General features: G+C 42.5%; 2 protein-coding genes across 5 annotated transcripts in view; one reads left to right on the forward strand and one right to left on the reverse strand.

The window, feature by feature from the left end:
• Positions 1 to 7,874, reverse strand: part of LOC139549714 (protein yippee-like 2) — a 31,945-nt gene extending 24,071 nt beyond the window's left edge. Inside the window, exon 1 of one of the 2 annotated variants that reach the window (XM_071360409.1) lies at positions 7,448 to 7,874. The gene's annotated coding sequence lies outside the window, so the exon portion shown is untranslated. The remainder of the gene's footprint in view (positions 1 to 7,447) is intronic. The other variant, XM_071360410.1, reaches the window with a different exon arrangement.
• An 861-nt stretch (positions 7,875 to 8,735) lies between these two features.
• Positions 8,736 to 12,124, forward strand: LOC139549706 (zinc finger protein 235-like). 3 transcript variants are annotated; one of them, XM_071360397.1, is made up of 5 exons: positions 8,736 to 9,045; positions 9,475 to 9,622; positions 9,867 to 9,937; positions 10,031 to 10,106; positions 10,238 to 12,124. In XM_071360397.1, exons 1-5 carry the CDS (start codon positions 8,881 to 8,883, stop codon positions 11,776 to 11,778), a joined length of 2,001 nt encoding a protein of 666 aa, XP_071216498.1. In that variant the 5' UTR covers positions 8,736 to 8,880; the 3' UTR covers positions 11,779 to 12,124. The 3 variants fall into 3 exon arrangements, with proteins under 3 accessions (XP_071216498.1, XP_071216500.1, XP_071216499.1); XM_071360399.1 differs by lacking the exon at positions 9,475 to 9,622 and having other exon boundaries at positions 10,238 to 12,123; XM_071360398.1 differs by lacking the exon at positions 8,736 to 9,045 and having other exon boundaries at positions 9,103 to 9,622; positions 10,238 to 12,123.
• Positions 12,125 to 14,063: the final 1,939 nt, after the last annotated feature.

A 14,063-nucleotide genomic window follows, 5' to 3' on the forward strand; every position in this document is an offset into this window, starting at 1 on the left:
CCAATTGAAATGGTTTGGGTTGAGTTGGAGTACAGAGTGAAGGAAAAGCAGCCAACTAGTGCTCAGCATATGGGAACACCTTTGGGAACACCTTTAAGACTGTTGGAAAAGCATTCCAGGTGAAGCTGGTTGAGAGAATGCCAAAGTGTGCAAAGCTGTCATAGAGGCAGAGGGTGGCTACTTTGATGAATATCAAATGTAAAATATATTTTGATTTGTTTAACCATTTTTGGTTACTACGTGATTCCATATGTTATTTCATACTTTTGATGTCTTCACTATTACTCTACAATGTGGAAAATAGTAAAAAAATTAAGAAAAACTCTTGCATGAGTAGGTGTCCAAACTTTTGACTGGTACTGTATTGATTGATTGTATTGATTCTTGAAGAATATAACGTATAAATGCCTCGAGTTCAAATGTCACACTCCATGAGAACCCAAAATATAAGATTGTTTTCTTCAATGTTTGTAAACATTGTAAATGTAAACAAACACTGTATAGCCTCATAACATGGTTCAAACAATAATGTTGATACCATGGATGGTCAGTCCTGGTTACATTTCTCTAGGCCCATCCCTCAGCGTTTTACCAAAACAGAGGCAGGACAGCCGTTTTGTTATTGTTTTATCTGTGGATTTGCCCTCTAAACAGCTGCATATTATCAAGATATCAAATTGTCACCAACAAAAAGGTAAACAATAGGCCTATAGCAAATGCAGCATATGGCATTCATTTTTCACATGTAAATGGCACTTTTCAGTAGTGCTTAGAGCATGCTATTCCTTGAGCACAGCATTTATTTTTCAACTCGAATCAATGAGCCCAATCAGTCCTCCATGACAACAAAATCATAAACAACAGAGTTGGGCTGGCTAATAATTCCTTAGTTTTGGGGTCATGCTCAGGTAAAACAATTTGCATAATCTATACTTCCATATTTCCAAGTCCTATTCTTGAAGATCAAGGGGTAAAACATTTATTGGAATGACTGGAATTCTGATAGACTTCGTTTTTTAATGTAAAGATATAATTTAAATCGTATTATTATATCTAGTAGAAAGTGATGGGTTAGAAGAAGCCTACATAATCAACCAATAAAGTAAAATGTAACATCCATATATGGCCAGCTATGTATACTTTAACATTGATTTAACCTGCAATAGATTTAGTTCAATTGGTAACATACATTTTTGTCTTCTTCTAATGCCTCTTAAGGGGAAAGTAATTTAAAAGTAACTGAACGCAATCAGATTAAGTTACTGAGTTTGGGTAATCCAAAGGTTACGTTACAAATTACAATTTTGGACAGGTAACTAGTAACTAACGGATTACATTTAGAAAGTAACCTACCCAACCCTTGCTGTGGGGATGTTTTTCAGCAGCAGGGACTGGGAGACTAGTCAGGATCGAGGGAAAGATGAACCAAGCAAAGTACAAAGAGATCCTTGATGAAAACCTGCTCCAGAGCCCTCAGGGCTCTAAGCACACAGGCAAGACAACGCTGGAGTGGCTTCAGGACAAGTCTCAGAATGTACTTGAGTAGCCCAGCCAGAGCCCGGACTTGAACATCTCTGGAGAGACCTGAAAATAGCTACGCTCCCCATCAAACCTGACAGAGCTTGAGAGGATCTGCAGAGAAGAATGGAAGAAACTCCTCAAATGCAGGTGTGCCAAGCATGTAGCGTCATACCCAAGAAGACTCAAGGCTGTAATCGCTGCCAAAGGTGCTTTAGCAAAGAACTGAGTAAAGGGTAAATGTGATATTTCATTTTTTTATTTTTTATAATACATTTCCAAACATTTCTAAAAACCTGTTTTTGCTTTGTCATTATGGGGTATTGTGTGTAGATTGATGAGGGGGGGAAAACGATTTCATAAATTTTAGAATAAGGCTGTAACGTAACAAAATGTGGAAAAGGTCAAGGAGTCTGAATACCTTCCGAATGCACTGTATATTCACTTGTATCTAACATTTTATTCTTCAACTCAACATGTGTTGCACCTGTTGTTTCTTAGGTGAGAGGATGACCGACACATTGAAGAATCCTTCACTAATTTTCAAACACCAGATTATCTTTTGATGCGCCCATCTAGAAAAGGATCTCTTTCAAGACCCAGCATTTGTTTGTAGACTAATAGCAGCCACTACAACAACACAGCACAACAAGTAGAGGCCTACCCTGCTTTGCACCAAAGCCTCTTTGTTTTATACCACAGAAGAAAATCTAAGACAGCTAAGAATAAGCCTAAAGACTAACCAAGACACAAATTCTCTCCCTGTCAAATAATTCTCCAAATATAATAGGGATAGGATCCGCCAGAGCTGTCTGAGCTTGCAAAAACTGCCAGCGTGTTTTTCTGACACATCCTCATCATCATCTTTCCTGTTTCTGTCTGCCTCACTGCTTCGCCTCTGAAGGCTGATGTGCTGAGCTGACTGGTATTGGTATAGTCTGGGTGCCACACTACATGCCACATCACTTACCAGCCAAAGGTCCTCCCTGGTATCACAACAACAACCTTGCTTATGTAACCGGAGAGGAGCTGCTGCTGCAGTCGAACAGTCAGAGGGACAATGATAGCAGCCGGGGGGGGGGGGGGGGGGGAGCGTGCGTCCTTGTATTTGGGGCCCTACTGTAGCTGTCCTTCAGAGCACACAGCTCCAATGGGAGGCTTTATGTAGTTTCCTCTCTCTCTCTCTTTCTCTTGTTGTTTCAGGGGCAACAGACAGCATAGTGATGTGTTACATCACTGACTGCAACAGACCGAATCTCAAATCCTCTTATTTGATCTTGAGGGTGGACAGTTATTGGGGTTTTCCCTTATTTGATCTGTATGAGCCTTCGAGGGGCGGACATACAGTACCAGTCAAAAGTTTGGACACACCTACTCATTCAAGGGTTTTCTTTTCTTTATTTTACTATTTTCTACAATGTAGAATAATAGTGAAAACATCAAACTATGAAATAACACATATGGAATCAGTAACCAAAAAAGTGTTAAACAAATCAAAACATATTTGAGATTTGAGATTCTTCAAAGTAGTCACCCTTTGCCTTGATGACAGCTTTGCACACTCTTGGCATTCTCTCAACCAGCTTCATGAGGAATGCTTTTCCAACAGTCTTGAAGAAGTTCCCACATATGCTGTGCACTTGTTGGCTGCTTTTCCTTCACTCTGCGGTCCAACTCATCCCAAACCATCTCAATTGGGTTGAGGTCGGGTGATTGTGGAGGCCAGGTCATCTGATGCAGCACCATCACTCTCCTTCTTAGTCTAATAGCCCTTACAGAGCCTGGAGGTGTGTTTGGGGTCATTGTCCTGTTGAAAAACAAATGATAGTCCCACTAAGCACACACCAAATGGGATGGCGTATCGCTGCAGAATGCTGTGGTAGCAATGCTGGTTAAGTGTGCCTTGAATTCTAAATAAATCAGACAGTGTCACCAGCAAAGCACCCCCACACCATCACACCTCCTCCTCTATGCTTCATGGCGGGAACCACACATGCAGAGATCATCCATTCACATACTCTGCGTATGACAAAGACATGGTGGTTGGAACCAAAAATCTCTAATTTGGACTCATCAGACCAAAGATTTCCACCGGTCTAATGTCCATCGCTCGTGTTTCTTGGCCCAAGCAAGTCTATTCTTCTTATGGGTGCCCTTTAGTAGTGGTTTCTGTGCAGCAAATCGACCCCATGAAGGCCTGATTCACGCAGTCTCCTCTGAACAGTTGATGTTGAGATGTGTCTGTTACTTGAACTCTGTGAAGCATTTATTTGGGCTGCAATCTGAGGTGCAATTAACTCTAATGAACTTCCTCTGCAGCAAAGGTAACTCTGGGTCTTCCTTTCCTGTGGCAGACTTCGTGAGAGCTAATTTCATCATAGCACTTGATGGTTTTTGCGAATGCACTTGAAGAAACTTTTGAAGTTCTTGAAATTTTCCGGATTGACTGACCTTCATGTCTTAAAGTAATGACGGCCTGTCGTTTCTCTTTGCTTATTTGCAATCCAACATGGCGTAGCAGTCTTTGTCTTGTCTTGTCCCGTGTATATATCTTCTTTTTTCTACATATATATTTCGTATATATTTTTTATATTTTTAACCTCAACTTTAACATACTCTCCTGCAACCCGCCTCACCCAATGTGGTATGGATCTGCTATTTTTTATACTTTAGAATCGGAACCCCCAACAGAAGCTAGCCAGCTAACTAGCTACTAGCTAGTAGTCAGTTAGCCACTGCTAGCGGTCATCAGCTAGCCTCAGCCCGGTCAACTCCTGCCAGTCTGCACAGTGCGATTCAACCCAGAGCATATCGGACTGCTTTTTCTCTACATCTCTAGATTCCTACCGCAAACTCTGAACCTTTTCACCTGGATCATCGCAGCTAGCTAGCTGCTATCCGAGTGGCTACTCCTGGCTAACGACTCTGTCCCGAAGCATGCACCAGTTTGCCTGGAGCTAGCCTCATGCTAGGCCTATCTCCCGGCTAGCTGAAGAGGTCCATCAGCCACTTCTTGGGCTACAATACCTATTTTGTCAATTGGCCTGGACCCTTTTACTGCCGACACGGAGCCCCGCCGATCCATCACGACTGGTCTACCGACGTAATCCGCCCGAGGGGGTTTCAACGGGATCCTCCGTCGCGACATCCCCTGAAGGCCCATCTGCTAGCTTGCTATCCGCTGCCCACTAGCTGTCTAGAGCATATCGGACTGCTTCTTCTCTACCACATCTCCACATCTCCGGATTCCTACCACAAGCTCTGAACCTTTACACCGGATCATCGCAGCTAGATAGCTGCTATCCGAGTGGCTACTCCTGGCTAACATCTCTGTCCCGAAGCAAGCACCAGTTAGCCTGGAGCTAGCCCCGAGCTAGGCCCACCTCCAGGATAGCTGAAGAGGTCCATCAGCCAATTTCTTGGGCTACAATACCTATTTTGCCAATTGGCCTGGACCCGTTTACTGCCGACATGGAGCCCCGCCGATCCATCACGACTGGTCTGCCGAAAAAAACGTCTGAGGGGGTTCCAACAGACTCTTCCGTCGCGACGTCCCCCTAAGGCCCTTCTGCTAGCCCCAGCCCGCTAGCTGTCTGAATCGCCGTGTCTCCAGCTCCCCTAGCTACTTACTGGACCCTATGATCACTCGGCTACGCATGCCTCTCCCTAATGTAAATATGCCTTGTCCATTGCTGTTTTGGTTAGTTATTATTGTCTTATTTCACTGTAAAGCCTCCAGCTCTGCTCAATATGCCTTAGCTAGCCTTTTTGTTCCACCTCCCACACATTCGGTGAGCTCACCTGGTTTAAATGGTGTCTCGAGACAAAACCTCTCTCATCGCCACTCAATGCCTAGGTTTACCTGCACTGTATTCACATCCTACCATACCCTTGTCTGTACATTAAGAGCACCTACTCCCAGCTGCCCACTGCACTGAGGCTAGGAAACATTATCACCACCGATAAATCTCCGATAATTGATCATTTCAATAAGCATTTTTCTACGGCTGGCCATACTTTCCACCTGGCTACCCCTACCCGGGCCAACATCTCAGCACCCCCTGAAGCTTCTTTTCGCTATATATATCAATGATGTCGCTCTTGCTGCTGGTGATTCTCTGATCCACCTCTACGCAGATGACACCATTCTGTATACTTCTGGCCCTTCTTTGGACACTGTGCTAACAAACCTCCAAACGAGCTTCAATGCCATACAACACTCATTGAGGCCTTCAACTGCTTTTAATGCTCTTCAACCGATTGCTGCCACTCCCGCCCGACTAGCATCACTACTCTGGACGGTTCTGACTTAGAATATGTGGACAACTACAAATACCTAGGTGTCTGGTTAGACTGTAAACTCTCCTTCCAGACTCACATTAAGCATTTCCAATCCAAAATTAAATCTAGAATCGTCTTCCTATTTCGCAACAAAGCCTCCTTCACTCATGCTGCCAAACATACCCTCGTAAAACAGACTATCTTACCGATCCTTGACTTTGGCGATGTCATTTACAAAATAGCCTCCAACACTCTACTCAGCAAATTGCATGTAGTTTGTCACAGTGCCATCCGTTTTGTCACTAAAGCGACCTGTACGCTCTCGTTAGCTGGCCCTCACTACATATTCGTCGCCAAACTCACAGGCTCCAGGTCATCTATAAGTCTATGCTAGGTAATGCCCTGCCTTATCTCAACTCACTGGTCACCATAGCAACACCCACTCGTAGCACTCGCACCAGCAGGTATATTTCACTGGTCATCCCCAAAGCCAACACTTCCTTTGGCCACCTTTCCTTCCAGTTCTCTGCTGCCAATGACTGGAACAAATTGCAAAAATCACTGAAGCTGGAGTCTTATATCTCCCTCTCTAACTTTAAGCATCACCTAACAGAGCAGCTTACCGATCCTGTACCTGTACACAGACAATCTGTAAATAGCACACACCCATATTATTACTGGGGTGCAAAAGAGCAAGAGGGTAAGTATCTCTACTTGCACATCATCATCTGCACATCCATCACTCCAGTGTTAATGCTAAATTGTAAATATTTCGCCTCTATGGTCTATTTATTGCCTACCTCCCTCTTCTACATTTGCACACACTGTACATTGATTTATCTTGGCCAGGTCGCAGTTGTAAATGAGAACCTGTTTTCAACTGGCCTACCTGGATAAATAAAGCTGAAATAAAAAATAAAATAAAATATTTGAGCTGTTCTTGCCATAATATGGACTTGGTCTTTTACCAAATAGGGCTATCGTCTGTATACCAACCCTACCTTGTCAACACACAACTGATTGGCTCAAGCACATTAAGAAGGAAAGAAATTCCACAAATTAAATTTTAACAAGGCACACCTGTTAATTGAAATGCATTCCAGGTGACTACCTCATGAAGCTAGTTGAGAGAATGCCAAGAGTGTGCAAAGCTGTCATCAAGGCAAAGGGTGGCTACTTTGAAGAACCTCAAATATAAAATATATTTTGATTTGTACAACACTTTTTTGTTTTGCTCGGAATTTGCGCTACTCCACTGTATATGATGATATTGACATTGTCAGCAGGCTGGATTATGTTCATGCGCTCGATTCTCCCATACCGTATTCCTGCCTGCGACTGCTGGTGGTGCAGTATCAGGCCACGCGCAACGTGTAATAATAATAACAACCAGCTCCACTGCAGACCTTGCCATCCCATCCATGCCCGCAACATAAACAACCAGCTTGCAACATTCTGAACCGCATTGGGCAATTCAATTATAAAAGCCTATTCAACCATAATGGTCAAACATTTCATTATGCAACTGAAATTTAATTTAAGAATTATTATGACAGCAAACGATTCCCCATTATAACACAAATGTGTGTATATAATATATATATATATATATATAATAACGTTATGGCAATGATTTACATAGATTTACCTTTGAATAGAAGAAAAATATATGTTGATCACTTAAAAAGTCGCACCTCCTCGTTTTTCCTCGTAGCAATGCCAAACCTAAAACCTTCTTCGCATTCCTTTCGAGGTAAATTTCCTCTCCAGCCTGGCAAGTCGTGCAGACGCAAAGCTTTCAAGCGCGCGGTGCACAGACCGAGTTTGATGTAATTGCACAGAACCACACTGTACTTCGTCTGGAGACAAATTGACAGCCGTGTCCGCCAACCAATACAGCGATAATGCATAGCAACACTGCGCTTATTGGTTATGAATAGACAGGAGCAACCAATACTCTTGTTCGTAATGTTAGGCTGGCTACCTGCAGTTCTTTTCAGTTTTAGGACAGAGACAGAGACAGACCTGTATTAATTAAATAATTTGCTGAGGAAAGCTATATCATTCAGAAATTGTGTTGAAATTATGTAAATAGGCAGAATAGGCACAGCAATGGACTATGGACTTCAACAACTGAACTTTTGATCAAAGATTAACCCTTCATATGACTTGTTTTGACATTTGGTGGACTCTCCTTGCACCCTACTTCAGGGTTTCCCAAACTCGGTCCTGGGGTCTCCCCTGGGTGCACGTGATTTGGTTTTTGAATCAGCTGTGTTGTGCTTGGGCAAAAACCAAAACGTGCAAAACGGATAGTTAGTTTCCGATCTTAATGTAACTGATTGCTGCCTCCTAGTGGTGGTTTTAAACCACACTCAAGACAAATGAGGTGAATGTAAAGGTTGTGCGTGAAAGCAGATCAGCACCATCTGATGTTTATACTTGGTGACGTGCTGTTTGATAGAAACAATATAATTTCTTTCCAAATGGCTTCAACATCTATGAACTTGACCTGAGTTTAATGGTAATTTAGCCGCAATCCTGATAGACACGAGACATAGATGCGCTGCTTTTTCTGTTGAATATGCCTTATTGTTGTATATTTTATTCTTTAGATCCTGTTTGAAATCTTTACTGACTGATGTCTGGTGATTGTTGTAACATACCATATATTCGGATGTTAGTGGGATACAAAGCCTAGCGGTTAAGAGCGTTGGGCCAGTAACCGAAACGTTCGAATCCCCGAGCTGACTAGGTGAAAAATATGTCGATGTGCGCCTGAGCAAGGCACTTAACCCCATTTGCTCCTGTAAATAGCTCAAGAGCGTCTGCTAAATTACTAAAATGTACATTTCCAATTATCTCACTTGTTGGACTTTTATTTTGAAACTGGAAAATGGCACAAGAAGTCTATATATGACGTATTAGAGGCGTTCTAGAAGTACCAAGGCTGCCATTTTTGTCTGTTGAGACGTGCAAAGGGGCCATCAATTAACTTTTGATTCAACTAGCTATCTTACTGGAACTAAAGAAGTCGAACAAAATTGTTAATTTTAGTATTAGATTGAGGACACAATTTCAATGGATTACGAGTCATTTCAATCACAAGCAACTTCAATTTTGGCTATTGTTGTTGAAGCGTCCGTGGCAGAAATGTGCAGAGTTGAGCATGAAGCGTCAATCATGGCATCATGTAGTGAAATAACTTGCACTGGAGATGATGGTGATCAAAATGTCAACACAGGGGTGGGTGTCTTCCTACATAGCCAGTTAACTAGTTTGGACTCCGTTTGGGACTCAGTTTGCATAACAGTACCTAATGTAGCTAATTGTTCATTAGCCTTACATCTTAACGTTCCGATGCTCAGTTAATAAATTTCACTGGCCAAGTCCTAACTTTAGGGGTCATGAGGACTCGACACTCACTGGTATGATGGCCAACAGCTCAAACTGGTTTGGAACCACTGCTTTACTAGATGCCCCTTGTTGATGTCACCCCCCAGATAACACACTAAAGATCAAACTGTGGGTTATGGGGTGTTGTTTATTAGGATCAAACGGTTGGAGATGGGCTTTAGTTTTTTAGGATCAAACTGGGAGATCAGGTCATGATGTGGTTGTGATATTAGGTAGCCTAATATTGCTTCGCCATGATTTTCTTCACATTTCCATCAGGCACGGCTTGTCTCCATTATGCACCTGTTGATGAAGGAAGCCATTCGAAAGTTATGTAGGTTATTCACAGAGTGTACTACAATTCTACAAAATGAAAACGAGACCCTGAAGAATAAGCTGGAATTAATGGTGACACCACTGGAAAAGGGTGAGATCTGAAAAAGAGTAATTCTGTGTTGACCAAGAGTAATCAGTTTGGTTAGTTGGGAGTGTGTCTGAAATCCACAGGAAATCTCAGATTATAAAAATCTGAAATACAACATTAAAATCTAAATAGTTAGAATACCATGCAGAGCATTAGATAAACTGTACTATGTAAACATATTAATCTGGTTTCATATGAAAGAGAAACCGGGTTGAAATAATTCCACTTATTTCCATTTCTCTTTTAGGTTATGTTGTGTCTCCTGCCAGTGCAATGAAAGATGGGGAGACCTCTGCATCATCAGAGGAAGACTGTGAGGTGGGTAGATTGTATTTCATCAAAACATGCCAAATGAGAAATCATTGTAATAGTAAGTCTGTTTTTACTGTGTGTGTATTTGTCTGTTGGCAGGAGGATGACTCAATCGACTGTTCCATCAAGGAGTGTGATATCTCAGGAATCAATGCGACATCAACCCGTGGAAAGGGTAAAACTCTTTGATTGTGTTATCTCAGTAATTCTGCTCAGTATACATTTCAACTGTATTTACATGCTTATTTTGCTATTAACCAGAGGTTTATGGGGCGTTCTTTGTGTTTGCACTCTATTTGTCCTTAGGTCCTGCAGATGTTGATAATGCACGCAGAGAGAGTTCAGGCACAGACATTGACCCCCCTGCAGGAGACCGAGAGGAAGAAAAAACAGAGCCCACATCAAGAGACCTGGAAATTGGCGTTGAACACATCCATGATGCTCTCACTGATGGCACACTGATCAAAACAGAGGGCAATGGAACAAATGAAGAAGTTTCATCTGCTGATGTAACAGAAACTACAGAGCGCAGCAGCCCCAGAACAAAGCAGATCTTTCCCAAAAGGAAGAAATCCTTTAACTGTGACCAGTGTGGGAGGCGTTTTCATCTGAGCAGCTTGCTGAAACAGCACAAGCGAGTTCACACGGGAGAGAAGCCTTTCTGTTGTGGCCAATGTGGAAAGAAGTTTATATACTTAACTTCTCTCAACAAGCATGTCTTGGGTCACTCAAAAGGGAGGACTTTTGGCTGCACCGTTTGCGGAAAGACGTTCCGTGAGGAGAGAGCACTAAAGTCCCACGAGTTTGTTCATTCAGAGGCAAAACCATTCAACTGTCTGACTTGTGGACAGGGTTTCACAACAAGAAACAGTCTTATGGTGCACCAGAGAATTCACACAGGTGAAAAACCATATAGCTGCACTATGTGTGGAAAGAGTTTTGCACAATCCAGTTATCTCACGACACATAAGAGAACACACTCCCTCGACAAGCCATTTAGATGTGCTCAGTGTCAAAAGGGTTTCATGACTGAGCGGGCATTGAAATCTCACCAGGTAGTGCACACAGGACTGAAGGCATTTAAATGTGAGATATGCGGAAGCAGTTTTGGTCACGAGGTCAACCTTAAAAGACACAGTCTGATTCACACAGGGACTAAACCGTTCAGCTGTAAGGTGTGTGGAAAGCAGTTCAACCAATCCAGCACCCTCAAAGGACATATGCAGGTACACGAAGGACTGAAGCCCTTTATGTGTGACATTTGTGGAAGAACGTTTGTATACAATTACGCTCTGAGAAACCACCAGCAGACACACATGGATGATGAAAAGAAGGACAAGCAGAGGAAACCACAAAGTTGTGAGATATGTGGGAAGTGCTACAGCTCCATTGGGACGCTTAAAATACACCAGCTGCTTCACACAGGTGAGAAGCCGTTTGTTTGCTCTACATGTGGGAAAACCTTCACCCAGCGAGCTGCTTGTGTTATACATCAGAAGGTTCACACTGGAGAGAAGTCTCACATGTGCAGCGTGTGTGGGAAGAGCTTCAGTTTGCCAAATAGTCTTCGACTACATGAACGAATTCACACTGGCGAGAAACCTTACACATGTGAAACTTGTGGGATGACCTTCCGTATCAGCGGTAACCTTAAAAGGCATATGCGTGTTCATACAGGAGAGAGGCCCTTTAGCTGTGAAGTATGTGGGAAAATGTTCAGCCAAGCTAATAATGTCAAAGCTCACATGCAGGTCCACAAAGCAGAAAAGCCATACTCATGTGACAATTGTGGAAAAAGCTTTGCCTATGTAAGAAATTTCAAGGAACACAAGTGTGTCAATAGATAACCATTTGCAGCACTGTGAGGATTGTATCACAACATTTGTAGTTTGGGGTGCCTACATGGTTGACAAGTAAGGATCAACTTTTACTAAGAGAGTGGGCATTAAAAATGAAGTCTGTTAGTTTTAGGGTTGATGATGCTGTAAACTGATATCTCGGCATTTGTTGAGCAGGAAGATGACATGGTCTCAGTATTATCATTCCAAGTTATTTATTTGTAGCAAAACTTATTTTGTACTTTTTATCAAATTGCATAAGCTTTTTCTTTAATGGGCAGATAGAAATGTACAGGGGGGAGGGGTGGTCCAAAATAAGGGAGGGTTGTCAATTTTCTTTTTTTGCTTTGGGGAGGGTTGTGTGGGGATTTTTATTGGGCAAAGGGGAGGGTAGTATGTTTTTTTTTTTGGGGGGGGGGGGGGATTCTCCCTGGTTTACATTCGCTCTTCTGCATGTATTTTCCCTATAGACAATGGCTTGTGGAAGAGCATGATATTACACTAATAAACATTTAAAATGTTTGTGAAGGTTTGGTATAATGTGGCTATAATTACGCTTTAGCTACTGCAAGCCTATGATATGAAGGCAGTGCGCCCCGGAGCTCCAACTGACTGACAGTTCAACTTGAGGTGAGGAGGTCTATTTCAGATCTACCAGAGTTACTCCTACAGTGGGGAGAACAAGTATTTGATAACCTGCAAAATCTGCAGTGTTTCCTACTTACAAAGCATGTAGAGGTCTGTAATTTTTATCATAGGTACACTTCAACTGTGAGAGACGGAATCTAAAACAAAAATCCAGAAAATCACATTGTATGATTTTTAAGTAATTAATTTGCATTTTATTGCATGACATAAGTATTTGATCACCTACCAACCAGTAAGAATTCCGGCTCTCACAGACCTGTTAGTTTTTCTTTAAGAAGCCCTCCTGTTCTCCACCCATTGCCAGTATTAACTGCACTTGTTTGAACTCGTTACCTGTATAAAAGACACCTGTCCACACACTCAATCTTGGTCAGGCAGGTGACCAAGAACCTGATGGTCACTCTGACAGATTTCCTCTCTGGAGATGGAAGAACCTTCCAGGAGGACAACCATCTCTGCAGCACTCCACCAATCAGGCTTTTATGGTAGAGTGGCCAGGCGGAAGCTGCTCCTCAGTAAAAGGCACATGAAGTTTGCCAAAAGTTTGGAGTTTTCCAAAAGGCACCTAAAGGACTTGGACCTCTGGATTCTCTGGTCTGATGAAACCAAGATGGAACTCTTTTGCCTGAATGCCAAGCGTCACATCTGGAGGAAACCTGGCGACATCTCTACGGTGAAGCATGGTGGTGGCAGCATCATGCTGTGTGGAAGTTTTTCAGCAGCAGGGACTGGGAGACTAGTCAGGATTGAGGGAAAGATGAACCGAGCAAAGTACAGAGAGATCCTTGATGAAAACTTGCTCCAGATTGCTCAGGACCTCAGATTGGGGTGAAGGTTCACCTTCCAACAGGACAACGACCCTAAGCACACAGCCAAGACAATGCAGGAGTGGCTTCGGGACAAGTCTCTGAATGTTCATGAGTGGCCCAGCCAGAGCCCGAACTTGAACCCGATCGAAAATCTCTGGAGAGACCTGCAAATAGCTGTGCAGCGATGCTCCCCATCCAATTTGACAGAGCTTGAGAGGATCTGTAGAGAAGAATGGGAGAATCTCCTCAAATGCAGGTGTGCCAAGCTTGTAGCGTCATACCCAAGAAGACCCGAGGCTCTAATCGCTGCCAAAGGTGCTTCAACAAAGTATTGAGTAAAGGGTGTGAATACTCATGTAAATGTGTTGTTTCAGTTTTTTATTTGTAATATATTAGCAAAAAAATCTAAAAACATGTATTTGCTTTGTCATTATGTGGTATTGTGTGTCGATTAATGACGGGGAAAGAAACTATTCAATCCATTTTAGAATAAGGCTGTAATGTAACAACATTTTGAAAAAGTCAAGGGGTCTGAATCCTTTCCGAATGCACTGTATGTATTATTTTAACTGACTAATAAAATGAATCAATCAATCCAAACTGTGCAGCAGCCAACTGATGAATTGAAAAGAGACATCTGTTACAAAACACCAAGTTTAAAGAAATTCGGAGATTGTCAAGCCAAGCCTTCAATACTGGGTAAGCCTACAAGGTAGGGAGGGATGTATTTTCCGTTTGTTGAGATTGACATAATCTATTTATTTTGGTGTTGAAAACGCAAACCATGATATTGAAGTGCTCTAAGTAGTCGGCGGTATACTTTGTTTATTGGTTGTG

The sequence above is a fragment of the Salvelinus alpinus genome, chromosome 22 (assembly GCF_045679555.1).
Source record: "Salvelinus alpinus chromosome 22, SLU_Salpinus.1, whole genome shotgun sequence".
NCBI classification, from domain to species: Eukaryota; Metazoa; Chordata; class Actinopteri; order Salmoniformes; family Salmonidae; genus Salvelinus; species Salvelinus alpinus.